The sequence below is a fragment of the Pleurodeles waltl genome, chromosome 12 (assembly GCF_031143425.1).
Source record: "Pleurodeles waltl isolate 20211129_DDA chromosome 12, aPleWal1.hap1.20221129, whole genome shotgun sequence".
Taxonomy (NCBI): Eukaryota; Metazoa; Chordata; class Amphibia; order Caudata; family Salamandridae; genus Pleurodeles; species Pleurodeles waltl.
In genome coordinates this window covers 15,204,242-15,219,034 of record NC_090451.1, presented here as the reverse complement: position 1 = coordinate 15,219,034, position 14,793 = coordinate 15,204,242, and the positions used below count along the sequence as shown (strand labels likewise).

At 52.2% G+C, this 14,793-nt stretch overlaps 1 protein-coding gene across 1 annotated transcript; it reads left to right on the top strand.

The window, feature by feature from the left end:
• The first annotated feature begins 2,710 nt into the window (after window positions 1-2,710).
• FAM174C (family with sequence similarity 174 member C) lies at window positions 2,711-14,524 on the top strand. Its single transcript, XM_069216664.1, has 3 exons — window positions 2,711-3,176; window positions 6,751-6,870; window positions 12,102-14,524. The coding sequence occupies exons 1-3, from the start codon at window positions 2,947-2,949 to the stop codon at window positions 12,103-12,105; spliced, it is 354 nt and encodes a 117-aa protein (XP_069072765.1). The 5' UTR covers window positions 2,711-2,946; the 3' UTR covers window positions 12,106-14,524.
• Window positions 14,525-14,793: the final 269 nt, after the last annotated feature.

The following is a 14,793-nucleotide window of genomic DNA, read 5'->3' as shown; positions in this document are numbered from 1 at the left end:
GTTTCTTCCGCCGCTTTGGACAGCCAGTATTGTTTCTTTATGTGAGTCATTTGATTTTGAGATTAATATACATGACCTTAGCTTTGTTAATATAGGGAAATAAATATTCTAACTTTTACTAAAAGGTATGGTTATTCATGACTGAAAGGTCATGGTGCATGATACTTACTGACTCCATTGATTATTAATGTTATTTATTGTTGTTGATGATTTACTAGTGCGTATTGATTATGTACTAGTGCTCTGGTAAGAACATCTTAATTGCAAGTCAAAAGGTTCATTGACCTATTTGCGTCCCCTTGTAAGTTTATTTATTAAGGTCAGCCGCGCTAACAACTGGAAGCAATGTCTAATCGTGACACACAATCATGTGGTAACCTTTGTTGATTTATAAGTGGAAGCGTTTGGTGCATCGTGAAAATAAAACGGAACAGTTGGTTGTAAAAAATGACCTTATTTTTTAAGAGGTACACACTTGTTTGACTGAGAATAGGAAGCCACTTTTCATTGTCATCCCATCCTTACATTAATCCAGATCTCGATTTCATGGCTGTCAGCACATTGGCTGCTAGTTGAGTATCTGCTCAGAATGTGTGGCAACGGTGTCTATGTATATCTAATTCAATCTCTGCAACTCTTTTATGGGCTCAGATCATGTCCCAAATATGTCCAGTTTTTGTAATGTTAGGGACGGTGACTATAAGTTTTCCTTTGGCTCAAACTTTTTGTAAGATATATTCTTATAGACATGCCAAACTTTATTTTCTGCACAGCCATCAGATTTACATTGCTGTGGGGTATTTTCAGGTGTCTTGTGAGTTTGAGACAATAATGGGACTTCCTAAAATGTGTCTTGGATGTGGTAGTCACTGCTCAAACTATTTTACTTGTACTTTCTCTAATGGTAACCAGCCCCGCAGTACCACGTATAGATAAGCGCTGCAACTCTCAATTGGAGCACCTTGAGCTCACTAGAATGTGTGTCTCGTGGAGGTGCCAGAGAAAGACATCTTGAATAAAGGGTGTCTGTAAATAACAAGATAGCTGCTAAATACTCCAGTGGTATGAACGACATGAGAAAAGTACTGCAAGCAAGCAATGGCTGAAGGGTGATGACCCAAAGCCTGTTTTTAGGTATTCTCATGGACAGCTTTAGCTGTCTATTGTTGAAAGATCTGTTGTGCTGAATAAAGTGGATTCTGGTTCATTGGGTGTCTTTCCTGACTGTCTCATTAGATCGAGCGTGCAAGCGCTGTGGCCTGTTGTAATCTAACTGAGGGCTTTTAACCACACCCACCACTCGTTCATGGGCTTGCCTTTCTAAAATCCTTATTTACCATTGGTAAATGCTTTATGTTTGTACGTCGTGGAGGCAGTTTAGTTACTGCCTTGGCCATCAACCCTGTTACATGGATAATTGCGTGTTTCCGGATATGTTGACTGCGAGCAAACTTCTTTTTCCTTTTTTTTTTTGTGTCTCTCCTTCTGGCTCATGCGCATGGTGGCAGTGGCTCTTTGAATCGGCTTATTTCAGCTGTTTTACTTTTCATTTTCAAGTCATGTGGCAAGAAAAGTCCGGTTAGGAATTTACAGCGCCACTAGCTCTAACTCCAGCAAACGCAAGACCCATTGCATTGCAAATGTTGTTTTTTATTTGCTTATGTGATGCCGTTCCTTGCTCTGCTTTTGTTTGTACCGCCCCTACATGGTGACCTCTTTCCTGCTGGCAGTTTTCCCTCTTTTTTTCCTGCCATGCACCCCGAGTTAAATGGTTGCTCCCGCCCCTTCCCGCGCAGTCCGGCTGTCCGTCATTCGGAGGCACTGATTGCTCTTACTCGCTCCCTGAAATTTCTATTCTTTTTTGTACGGAGCCTGTCAGCTGCAATTTGCTTACTGGCCATTCTTTTCTCTGTAATACACTTTTGCACACTTTTTACTTTTCACGCGGTCAAAAGACTGCGGCGGTCATTCTGGGTTTCCCACTGGGCTGGCGGGCAACCGCCAAAAGTCCACCCGCCAGCCCAGTGGGAAACACCCTTCCCACGAGGAAGCCGGCTCCGAATGGAGCCGGCGGAGTGGGAAGGTGCGACGGGTGCAGTTGCACCTGTCGCGAATTTCAGTGTCTGCAAAGCAGACACTGAAATTCTTTGTGGGGCCCTGTTACGGGGGCCCCACGACACCCCATACCGCCATCCTGTTCCTGGCGGGTGACCCGCCAGGAACAGGATGGCGGTATGGGGTGTCAGAATCCCCATGGCGGCGGTACACCGCCGGCTTTCCGCTTCTGGCCACGGCTGTACCGCCGCGGTCAGAATGCCCGGCGGAGCACCCCCTTAGATTGTAGAACAGTAAATTAAAAGTAAATCCATGGATGCACACCTGCACATACATCATCATGATAGATTTTCTTTCGTTGATGCTGTTCTGCGTCGGTAACAAGAAGTGGCTAGTGGAAGTGGTACCAGAAAGTTGGTTAGCACCTTTCAAAGGCACGATCTATTGGCTTTGCCGATGCTTGTTTCGGTGGTAGCTAGGCCCTCGTAAGGGCGCTCTGTGATTGGCTGCTGAGGTCGCCCTGGTGAGTGAAGCGGCTCCGTGACTGGTTGCTGGGCACTGATAGATGAATAGGCTCCGAGTCCACGTGCGCATGCGCGGTCTTCGACAGAGGTTAAGATTGATTGAAATAGAAGACGGAGCTCCGCGTGCGCGCACAGCCGCCATCTTGGAGCGGGGTGTAACGCGACAGTGAACGCGGAGCTCCAGGTCTTGGGGGCGTCACCCCGTCGCCCACCCGCGGGGAGGGGGTCCCTGTACTCATTAGTCTGCATCTGGCCCAGCTTCTTTTTCTTCCAAGTCGTTACTGTGTTTCTAGGCATCGTGGTTCAGGTGTCCCTGGCTCGGCCAGACCGGAAGTGACGTCCTTTGTTTACTTCCGGGACGGCGGAGATGGTGCGGATCCTGGTGCTGGCGGTGCTTCTCGGGGCCGCGGAGGCCTCGGTGCCCGGTAACAGCAGCCGGGCCAGCACGGAGCCCCCCCGGAACGCCTCGAGCACCCCCGAGGCCCGCGCGCCGGGGGGCTTCCTGGGGGCCGAGCTGCCGGTGCTGCGGAGGGCCTTCTACGTGCTGAGCGGGGTCTGCCTGCTGGGGGTGGCCTACTGCACGCTGCGGAGCGTGAGGTGAGAGGAGGGAGGGAGGGGCGTGAGGAGGGGGTGAAGAGAGGAGCGAGAGGAGGGAGGGACGTGAGGAGGGAGGGAAGAGAGGAGCGTGAGGTGAGAGGAGGGAGGGGCGTGAGAGGGACGTGAGGAGGGAGTGAAGAGAGGAGCGTGAGGTGAGAGGAGGGAGGGGCGTGAGGAGGGAGTGAAGAGAGGAGCGTGAGGTGAGAGGGAGGGAGGGACGTGAGGAGGGAGTGAAGAGAGGAGCGTGAGGTGAGAGGAGGGAGGGACGTGAGAGGGACGTGAGGAGGGAGTGAAGAGAGGAGCGTGAGGTGAGAGGGAGGGAGGGACGTGAGGAGGGAGTGAAGAGAGGAGCGTGAGGTGAGAGGAGGGAGGGACGTGAGGAGGGAGTGAAGAGAGGAGCGTGAGGTGAGAGGAGGGAGGGGCGTGAGGAGGGAGTGAAGAGAGGAGCGTGAGGTGAGAGGGAGGGAGGGACGTGAGGAGGGAGTGAAGAGAGGAGCGTGAGGTGAGAGGAGGGAGGGACGTGAGAGGGACGTGAGGAGGGGGTGAAGAGAGGAGCGTGAGGTGAGAGGGAGGGAGGGACGTGAGGAGGGAGTGAAGAGAGGAGCGTGAGGTGAGAGGAGGGAGGGACGTGAGAGGGACGTGAGGAGGGAGTGAAGAGAGGAGCGTGAGGTGAGAGGGAGGGAGGGACGTGAGGAGGGAGTGAAGAGAGGAGCGTGAGGTGAGAGGAGGGAGGGACGTGAGGAGGGAGTGAAGAGAGGAGCGTGAGGTGAGAGGAGGGAGGGGCGTGAGGAGGGAGTGAAGAGAGGAGCGTGAGGTGAGAGGGAGGGAGGGACGTGAGGAGGGAGTGAAGAGAGGAGCGTGAGGTGAGAGGAGGGAGGGACGTGAGAGGGACGTGAGGAGGGAGTGAAGAGAGGAGCGTGAGGTGAGAGGAGGGAGGGAGGGGCGTGAGAGGGAGTGAAGAGAGGAGCGTGAGGTGAGAGGAGGGAGGGGCGTGAGGAGGGAGTGAAGAGAGGAGCGTGAGGTGAGAGGGAGGGAGGGACGTGAGGAGGGAGTGAAGAGAGGAGCGTGAGGTGAGAGGAGGGAGGGACGTGAGGAGGGAGTGAAGAGAGGAGCGTGAGGTCAGAGGGAGGGAGGGGCGTGAGGAGAACCAAGAGAGGGACGTGAGGAGGGGGTGAAGAGAGGAGCGTGAGGTGAGAGGGAGGGAGGGACGTGAGGAGGGAGTGAAGAGAGGAGCGTGAGGTGAGAGGAGGGAGGGAGGGGCGTGAGAGGGACGTGAGGAGGGAGTGAAGAGAGAAGCGTGAGGTGAGAGGAGGGAGGGACGTGAGGAGGGAGTGAAGAGAGGAGCGTGAGGTGAGAGGAGGGAGGGACGTGAGGAGGGAGTGAAGAGAGGAGCGTGAGTTGAGAGGAGGGAGGGACGTGAGGAGGGAGTGAAGAGAGGAGCGTGAGGTGAGAGGGAGGGACGTGAGGAGGGAGTGAAGAGAGGAGCGTGAGGTGAGAGGGAGGGACGTGAGGAGGGAGTGAAGAGAGGAGCGTGAGGTGAGAGGAGGGAGGGACGTGAGGAGGGAGTGAAGAGAGGAGCGTGAGGTGAGAGGAGGGAGGGACGTGAGAGGGACGTGAGGAGGGAGTGAAGAGAGGAGCGTGAGGTGAGAGGGAGGGAGGGACGTGAGGAGGGAGTGAAGAGAGGAGCGTGAGGTGAGAGGGAGGGAGGGACGTGAGGAGGGAGTGAAGAGAGGAGCGTGAGGTGAGAGGGAGGGAGGGACGTGAGGAGGGAGTGAAGAGAGGAGCGTGAGGTGAGAGGAGGGAGGGACGTGAGAGGGACGTGAGGAGGGAGGGAAGAGAGGAGCGTGAGGTGAGAGGGAGGGAGGGACGTGAGGAGGGAGTGAAGAGAGGAGCGTGAGTTGAGAGGAGGGAGGGACGTGAGGAGGGAGTGAAGAGAGGAGCGTGAGGTGAGAGGAGGGAGGGACGTGAGAGGGACGTGAGGAGGGAGTGAAGAGAGGAGCGTGAGGTGAGAGGGAGGGAGGGACGTGAGGAAGGAGGGAAGAGAGGAGCGTGAGGTGAGAGGGAGGGACGTGAGGAGGGAGTGAAGAGAGGAGCGTGAGGTGAGAGGAGGGAGGGACGTGAGGAGGGAGTGAAGAGAGGAGCGTGAGGTGAGAGGAGGGAGGGACGTGAGGAGGGAGGGAAGAGAGGAGCGTGAGGTGAGAGGGAGGGTGGGACGTGAGGAGGGAGTGAAGAGAGGAGCATGAGGTGAGAGGAGGGAGGGACGTGAGGAGGGAGTGAAGAGAGGAGCGTGAGGTCAGAGGGAGGGAGGGGCGTGAGGAGAACCAAGAGAGGGACGTGAGGAGGGGGTGAAGAGAGGAGCGTGAGGTCAGGGCGTGAGGACCTGACGAGGAGGAGGTACCCGAGAAGGAGAGGAGTGTGAGGTAACGCTCTGGCGAGGAGCGAAGAGAAAGAAGAGAGGGACCCGAGGGCCCAGTGAGAAGGAAGAGGGAGGCTTGAGGGCCTGGAGATGGGTGAGGAGAAGGAAGAGAGGGGCCCAGGTGCCTGGTGAGGAGGAGAAGGAAGAGGGGAGCCTAAGGGCCCGGGTGAGGGGTGAGAAAACAGAAGATGGGGGCTTGCGGGTCTGATGAGGGACGAGAAAGAAGAGAGGGGCTTGAGGGTCTAGTGAGGAACAGAAAGCAACAGCAGAGGTCTAGGATTATTTTCTACAATTGCTTATTCATGTTTGATTTCACCCAGTCGTTCGTACCCAGCTACCGGCAAACGCTAGTTTCAAGAGTTTCACGTCCGTTTACTGTGCAGCTGATGATGTTGCACATTACCCCTCCGACAATGTCTGTCCTACAAGGCAGTTCTTGTGTGTTAGGATTTTTATGACCATCACACTTTTTCAGAAGCCTGGCCAGTCTCATCACTCTTTTGTCCCCCAGTGTAATGATCGTCATATGTAGCTAGAAGGCAAGGAGTGGGTTTGCGGAGAAGGCAAAATTATAGTTAGGGAAGGGATATGTGTGTTTTGGGGTAAAAAGGGTACTGGGGTGTAAGTGAATGACCGTGATCCAAAGGTCAAAAGAGAGCTTCAATAAGAAGAGAAAGCTGGCTGAAGTAAAGGTCACTACGATGGAAGAATGGACAGTGGGGTAGAAGATGAGGTTTAGACCAGAGCACTGGTAGTTATCAGATGGGGAGTTGAGAGATAGCTTGGCCAATGTATAAGGCTTCTCTGGGGTAAGCATTGCTGAATAATGGAGCCCAAGAGACCACAGTAATGTAGAAGTTGGTTGTGGAATTAAACTGTAGGGACCATAATGAGTTGCACTGCTTGGTCGAGTATATTTTAGTACAGCTCTAAATCTTACCATGGGTGTGGGGTTAAGAATCTGTATCGATAGGGAGCTGTGGTAATGGAGGGGGCATAGGTTACAAGTGGATCACTGCTATGGGTGTGCAGTGGGGTTGTACCCTGCTCTCTTTGTCTTCAGCAAAGGGTTTGACATAAGGGGATCAGCCAGTTATTTGTTCAAATGCAGCTCAGAAGGTGCTTGGGATGTCTCACTGACTTCATTTTATGTTTCAGACTAAGAAAGCCTGAGAAGAAGAAAAAGTATGGGCTCCTCTCCAACTACGATGATAACATGGAGATGGGCTCAGTGGAAAGTGATGAAGAGACGGTCTTTGAGAGCAAGATGCTGAGGAGGTAGGTGCGCCTCTTAGAAACATATACATGCATTGACTCAGTCTTCCCTGCAGGAGGAGCTGCTGTTTGTGGCAAGATGCTAAAGGGCTGTGTGTTTGTCATAGAAACAGACGTGCAGTGACTCGGGCTTCCCTGCAGGAAAAGCAGTTCTTGAGAGTCAAATGCTAAACAGGGAGGTGATTCTCTTAAGCACACTCTTGCAGCGACTCTGGATCCATACAGGAGTTGTTCTTGAAGCAGGGTGCTGTGAAGTAGATGCATCTCATGCAGTGTCGGCTCCACCGTCTCTGGCTCGTCAACAGAAATAGCTGTTTTTGCTGTAGCAACCTCTGTGTGTGGTTTCGTACTTGCAGAAAACTCTCTTTGGCCTGTCTCATACGGTTGTGGGTCTGGAGGTAGTAAAATGGACTGTGAACTAGTGAATTAAAAGGAGTCCAAGGGTGCAGAGTGTTGTGAATTGGCCTCAGCCCTGCCCGGGCCACGTGTCTGTTCTAGAGCCCGTCCCTCTCAAAGCATTCGTTTTTGTCAGGGATGGAGCATTTTTTTTTTCTTCCTCATGGTTGCTTAGCCTTGCAACTGAATTAATGAATTTTCTGAAAATGGCAGTTTTTTAGAAGAAGTGTGGACAAAGGTATCAATCACCATTCCATGCTGCCGCCTAGAAGTCCGGGAAGGGGAGAGAAAGGAGGGCACGGGGAAGGTGGGGTGAGAAGGGAGCTGTGTGAAGAGAAAGAGCTGCTCTGAATACTCATCTTGCTCTGTGGATTGCATATGCCACTTATATATCAACCTTTATGTGGCTGGATTGGGAAGTAGGAGCGAAGGGTCAGAGGTCTATGGAGCTGTGGGTGCTGCAGCTCTGGACTGAGATGTAGCTGAGCCGTGTGTAGGCCTCAGTTTTGGAAACCGGAGAGAACTGCAGCTCTTGATTGAGGTGCAGTGACTGAGCTCTGTTTCAGACTTGGCTCTGGGAAACAGTGGGTGCCGCGTGGCATGGGTGGGAGCTGCGGCTCCAGGCTGAGGTGTAGTGACAGAGCTGTGTGTGGGTCTTAGTGCTGGTACGGGTGGGAGCTGCGGCTCCAGGCTGAGGTGTAGTGACAGAGCTGTGTGTGGGTCTTAGTTCTGGCACGGGTGAGAGCTGCGGCTCTAGGCTGAGGTGTAGTGACAGAGCTGTGTGTGGGTCTTAGTGCTGGCACGGGTGGGAGCTGCGGCTCCAGGCTGAGGTGCAATGACAGAGCTGTGTGTGGGTCTTGGTTCTGGCACGGGTGGGAGATGCGGCTCCAGGCTGAGGTGTAGTGACAGAGCTGTGTGTGGGTCTTGGTTCTGGCACGGGTGGGAGCTGCAGCTATGGCCTGAGGTGTAGTGACAGAGCTGTGTGTGGGTCTTAGTGCTGGCACGGGTGGGAGCTGCGGCTGCAGGCTGAGGTGCAATGACAGAGCTGTGTGTGGGTCTTGGTTCTGGCACGGGTGGGAGATGCGGCTCCAGGCTGAGGTGTAGTGACAGAGCTGTGTGTGGGTCTTAGTTCTGGCACGGGTGAGAGCTGCGGCTCCAGGCTGAGGTGTAGTGACAGAGCTGTGTGTGGGTCTTAGTTCTGGCACGGGTGAGAGCTGCGGCTCCAGGCTGAGGTGTAGTGACAGAGCTGTGTGTGGGTCTTAGTGCTGGCACGGGTGGGAGCTGCGGCTCCAGGCTGAGGTGCAATGACAGAGCTGTGTGTGGGTCTTGGTTCTGGCACGGGTGGGAGATGCGGCTCCAGGCTGAGGTGTAGTGACAGAGCTGTGTGTGGGTCTTGGTTCTGGCACGGGTGGGAGCTGCAGCTATGGCCTGAGGTGTAGTGACAGAGCTGTGTGTGGGTCTTAGTTCTGGCATGGGTGGGAGCTGCGGCTCCAGGCTGAAGTGTAGTGACAGAGCTGTGTGTGGGTCTTAGTTCTGGCACGGGTGGGAGCTGCGGCTCTAGGTTGAGGTGCAGTGACAGAGCTGTGTGTGGGTCTTAGTTCTGGCACGGGTGGGAGCTGCGGCTCCAGGCTGAGGTGTAGTGACAGAGCTGTGTGTGGGTCTTAGTTCTGGCACGGGTGGGAGCTGCGGCTCCAGGCTGAGGTGTAGTGACAGAGCTGTGTGTGGGTCTTAGTTCTGGCACGGGTGGGAGCTGCGGCTCCAGGCTGAGGTGTAGTGACAGCTGTGTGTGGGTCTTAGTTCTGGCACGGGTGAGAGCTGCGGCTCCAGGCTGAGGTGCAGTGACAGAGCTGTGTGTGGGTCTTGGTTCTGGCACGGGTGGGAGCTGCAGCTATGGCCTGAGGTGTAGTGACAGAGCTGTGTGTGGGTCTTAGTTCTGGCATGGGTGGAAGCTGCGGCTCCAGGCTGAGGTGTAGTGACAGAGCTGTGTGTGGGTCTTAGTTCTGGCACGGGTGGGAGCTGCGGCTCTAGGTTGAGGTGCAGTGACAGAGCTGTGTGTGGGTCTTAGTTCTGGCACGGGTGGGAGCTGCGGCTCCAGGCTGAGGTGTAGTGACAGAGCTGTGTGTGGGTCTTAGTTCTGGCACGGGTGGGAGCTGCGGCTCCAGGCTGAGGTGTAGTGACAGAGCTGTGTGTGGGTCTTAGTTCTGGCACGGGTGGGAGCTGCGGCTCCAGGCTGAGGTGTAGTGACAGAGCTGTGTGTGGGTCTTAGTTCTGGCACGGGTGAGAGCTGCGGCTCCAGGCTGAGGTGTAGTGACAGAGCTGTGTGTGGGTCTTAGTTCTGGCACGGGTGAGAGCTGCGGCTCCAGGCTGAGGTGTAGTGACAGCTGTGTGTGGGTCTTAGTTCTGGCACGGGTGAGAGCTGCGGCTCCAGGCTGAGGTGTAGTGACAGCTGTGTGTGGGTCTTAGTTCTGGCACGGGTGGGAGCTGCGGCTCCAGGCTGAGGTGTAGTGACAGAGCTGTGTGTGGGTCTTAGTTCTGGCACGGGTGGGAGCTGCGGCTCCAGGCTGAGGTGTAGTGACAGAGCTGTGTGTGGGTCTTAGTGCTGGCACGGGTGGGAGCTGCGGCTCCAGGCTGAGGTGCAGTGACAGAGCTGTGTGTGGGTCTTAGTTCTGGCACGGGTGGGAGCTGCGGCTCCAGGCTGAGGTGTAGTGACAGAGCTGTGTGTGGGTCTTAGTTCTGGCACGGGTGGGAGCTGCAGCTATGGCCTGAGATACAGTGACAGAGTTGTGTGAGTCTTGGTTCTGGTGTGGGTGAGGGCTACAGCTCTTGACTGAGGTGCAGTGACTGAGCTGTGTGTGAGTCTTAGTTCTTGCATGGTAGAGAGCTGCAGCTCTGGACTGAGGTACAGTGACTTGGGTATGTGTGAGTCCTATTTCTGGTATTGTATAGCCCTGTAGCTCTGGACTGAGGTACATAGTCTGAGCTGTGTGTGAGTTAGTTCTGATGTGGGTGAGGGTTGCAGCTCTGGACTGAGGTGCAGTGACTGAGCTCTGTGAGTCTTAGTTCTGGCATGGGTGGGGGCAGCAGCTCTGGACTGAGGTGCAGTGACTTAGGTATGGTTGTGTCCTAGTTCTGGAATTGTAGAGTTCCAGTTCTGGACTGAGGTGCGGAGGCTGAACTGTGTGTGAGTTAGTTCTGGCTTGAATGAGGGCTGCAGCTCTGGACTGAGGTGCAGAGGCTGGGCTGTAGTGAGTCTTAGTTCTGGCATGGGTAAGAGCTGCAGCTCTGAGCTGTGGTGCAGAGGCTGAGCTGTGTGTGAGTCTTAGTTCTTGTGTGGGTGAGACCTGCAGCTCTGGACTGAGGTGCAGTGACTGAGCTGTGTGTGAGTCCTAGTTCTGGCATGGGTGAGAGCTCCAGTTCTGGACTGAGGTGCAGAGCCTGAGCTGTAGTGAGTCTTAGTTCTGGCATGGGTGAGGGTTTTAGGTCTTTTGACAGGGGTGCAGTGACTGAGCTGTGTGTGAGTCTTATTTCTGGTATTGTATAGCCCTGCAGCTCTGGACTGAGGTACATGGTCTGAGCTGTGTGTGAGTTAGTTCTGATGTGGGTGAGGGCTGCAGCTCTAGACTGAGGTGCAGTGGCTGAGCTGTAAGTCTCCTTTCTGGCATGGTGAAGAAGGTTGCAGCTCTGGACTGAGGTGCAGTGACTGAGCTCTGTGTGAGTCTGAGTTCTGGCATGGGTGGAGGCAGCACCTCTGGACTGAGGTGCAGTGGCTGAGCTGTAGTGAGTCTCCTTTCTGGCATGGTGAAGAGGGTTGCAGCTCTGGACTGAGGTGCAGTGACTGAGCTCTGTGTGAGTCTTAGTTCTGGCATGGGTGGGGGCAGCACCTCTGGACTGAGGTGCAGTGACTGAGCTCTGTGTGAGTTTTAGTTCTGGCATGGGTGGAGGCAGCCCCTCTGGACTGAGGTGCAGTGGCTGAGCTGTAGTGAGTCTCATTTCTGGCATGGTGAAGAGGGTTGCAGCTCTGGACTGAGGTGCAGTGACTGAGCTCTGTGAGTCTTAGTTCTGGCATGGGTGGGGGCAGCAGCTCTGGACTGAGGTGCAGTGACTTAGGTATGGTTCGGTCCTAGTTCTGGAATTGTAGAGTTCCAGTTCTGGACTGAGGTGCGGAGGCTGAACTGTGTGTGAGTTAGTTCTGGCATGAATGAGGGCTGCAGCTCTGCACTGAAGTGCAGTGACTGACCTGTAGTGAATTAGTTCTGGCATGGGTAAGAGCTGCAGCTCTGAGCTGTGGTGCAGAGGCTGAGCTGTGTGTGTCTTAGTTCTTGTGTGGGTGAAACCTGCAGCTGTGGACTGAGGTGCAGTGACTGAGCTGTGTGTGAGTCCTAGTTCTGGCATGGGTGAGAGCTCCAGCTCTGGACTGAGGTGCAGAGGCTGAGCTGTAGTGAGTCTTAGTTCTGGCATGGGTGAGAGCTGTAGCTCTGAGCTGTGGTGCAGAGGCTGAGCTGTGTGTGAGTCTTAGTTCTTGTGTGGGTGAGACCTGCAGCTCTGGACTGAGGTGCAGTGACTGAGCTGTGTGTGAGTCCTAGTTCTGGCATGGGTGAGAGCTCCAGTTGTGGACGGAGGTGCAGAGGCTGAGTTGTAGTGAGTCTTAGTTTTGGCATGGGTGAGGGTTTTAGGTCTTTTGACGGGGGTGCAGTGACTGAGCTTTGTGTGAGTCTTATTTCTGGCGTGGTAGAGAGCTGCAGCTATGGACTGATGTACCATGGCTGAGCTGTTCGCTTTGCAAGTCCATCACTGTAATGCGGAGTCGCTAATGTGCTGCCCTACTTTCTGTTTTGCAGGTGAAGCTGCAGCTATAGCTGACGATTGAAGGACCAAGCAAGTGGACCTTCCACCCACGTGACCAAAATAATTCCTGTGTATATTTTTTTTTTACTTGTGAAAGACTTGCTGCTAACAAAACTCCTAAAGTGTTTTATAAACTATAGGGGGGAAAAAGGTCTCTTCGTTTTTGGTACATTTGTGGACCAGCTCTTGGAAGAGGGGAGGGAGACGTGCTCAGATAATGTATTTACTGTACATAAGATTTTGTTCATAGTTTTTTTACCGAAACTATTGGTGATCATCTTTCGTGCCAAGATGCCTTTGCACTTCAGGGAGTTAACAGTGTGAAGGGTCACAGAGGCACATGTCCCCTCGTTGTCTCTCTTTCTGTATGTGACTGAAGGACCTCCTCGGTTTGTAGTGATGTTTTCGTCATGTTCAACATCTCACTGATGGACCTCTTAGGACCTGCTTCAAGAGCTGCTGCCTGTGTATGCTGTTGTCCTGCGCTCTGCCTGCTTCTCCCTTGGCCTGCTCGTACCAGCAACGACTCTGCTCCTTTTTTCCCATTCAGTCTCTCAGACTTCTAAGCTTTTTCACTGGTTCTCTGTTTTTGTTCTGGTGTTAGCCAAGTCCTTTTGAATTTACTACAGTGTTGTGTGTTATACTCACTCACAGGGGCTTTCAGCCATCCCTCTTCATCATGGGTCGGTTATTGTGTCTTTCACATTTTTCTTCTTTCCACTACAGCTTAGGGCTTGGCGCAGTAATTCTACCACATCAGTGACTGGGTAACTTCAGTGTGAATCTTTAGGCCTTCTTAGCACTTTCTTCCCAGGCACTTTCTACAGACAGTTGATGAAGGCCTCTCACTATCTGCAGCAAACCTCCTGGTACAGCCCCACAGAGCACCAGCTGTCTAGAGCCTGGGCTTTAAGGGCTCCTCTATCTTTCAAGGGTTTAGGGTGCAGGGGTGTGAATTTAATTTAAAAAACTGCTTGCCCACTTAAATCTACTTGTCCTGTAAAAACCATCTAATTGTCCCTTTGATGCTGTGTAGTGCGGCGACAAATTATGGCAGCAATCTCATTAAGTAAGAGCTCTAACAGCTTCCCTGATTATGCCAGGGCTTTACTATAGTAGGGCTTGATTACTTGCAATGTCAGTCCCTACTATGGCAATTTCCTTATTTTGCCACCTTTCTGCAGATCTACATACTGGGGCTGGAGGAACCAGTAAGCAATTGTTTGGAATGCCTCAGAGTGCAAACTGACTAATTTGCATGTTTTAAGGATTTTCTCCAGCTCTTCTCTAACCCTTTCCCATACTGAGAAAAGGTTGGAAATTTATGCCTGACAAGGGCAGAATTAGAAGTTCCTCCAGGGTTGGGGGAAAAAAGTGGTTGGAAGGAAAGTGAACTTGTAAATGGTCAAAAGATTTCCGATTGAGCAAATCTACACATGTATATTTGCTCCTGATAAAATGCAGTTCACTAATATTTTCTAAGAGTAAAATTTCCTGGTCTATTTCTGTAAATTCTTGTGAATTCATTAATTTCACTAATACAAAGACATACCATGGGCCCCTGATTAGATATGGCGTTAACCAAGGCATTTTGTTATTAATTCTCTCTTATCAGATGGCTTTACTATGAGTGATAACATTCTGCTCTTCCACAAGAGTATATTAGCGGTTTTGCTCAATGCCAGGAACTACTTTGGCAATATGTGCTTTTTGAGACCAAAATCCCTTTCTTGCTTTTTGCCAAGGTCTGTTACAATGGTGAGGGCCTGGCAGCTCCCATAACAATAGTGTTACGAAAACCATGTCAGAACAAGACACTCCTTGACAAAACCAAAAGACTGACAACCAATGTTGGCTTGGTTGGCTTTGCCAGTGGCTGTTTATTTTCATGTTTTCCAAAATGTTTACACTGATTTTTCCATTATGAATATTTTTAGGAAATACTAGCATGCATCAACACGTTTTACTAAATGATGCTTCAAAGAAATAATACCTAAAATTTTCACAGTAATTTAGCAAAACTTTTTTCTCGTACTTGCATTTTTTTCTAGACATTTTATCAATCTTAACAGCTTCTGCAAACATTTGCATCTAATCGGAGAGCATTCTACGTAGCCTCACATTGTTAAACTTTTCAAACACGTGTACAGTTTTTTAAAAACTGGAACCACTGTCAGTTGTGCAGTGTGACCTTACAACATTTATGTAGAGCGCTCACTCTAATAATAAAGGCTTTTCATTAATAAACCATAAATGAAAGTTCAAAGAGCATTAACATGTGGACACATATAACCTCAACTGCAGACAGTTCTCTTCCCTGTAAACTGGCAGCAAAAGGGTTTGTGCTGCAGGGGGCTGGGCCTACTTGTACCAGAGACAAAATAAACATAAAAACTTGTTGTCCTTGACCTCAAAACATATGTCATGAGCATCGGGCTATAGGAACTCCACACCCCTGGGGTGTGAATGGTCTGTGCTACCTGGAAACCAGCTTTTTATGGCTTAGCTACTTGTAATGAAGGTTAAAGGCACCTTTTGGGTGTGGGGGGTGGGTTGGGGGAGGGGTGTATTTGTGTCACCTGCGACCAGGTAAGTCTGTATTTTCCCGCAGGTTTTCAAATTCAGGGAAAGCTTGATCTCGAAGTGGCAGGGTTTTTTCCTGACAGACAAATCTGTTATGAATGG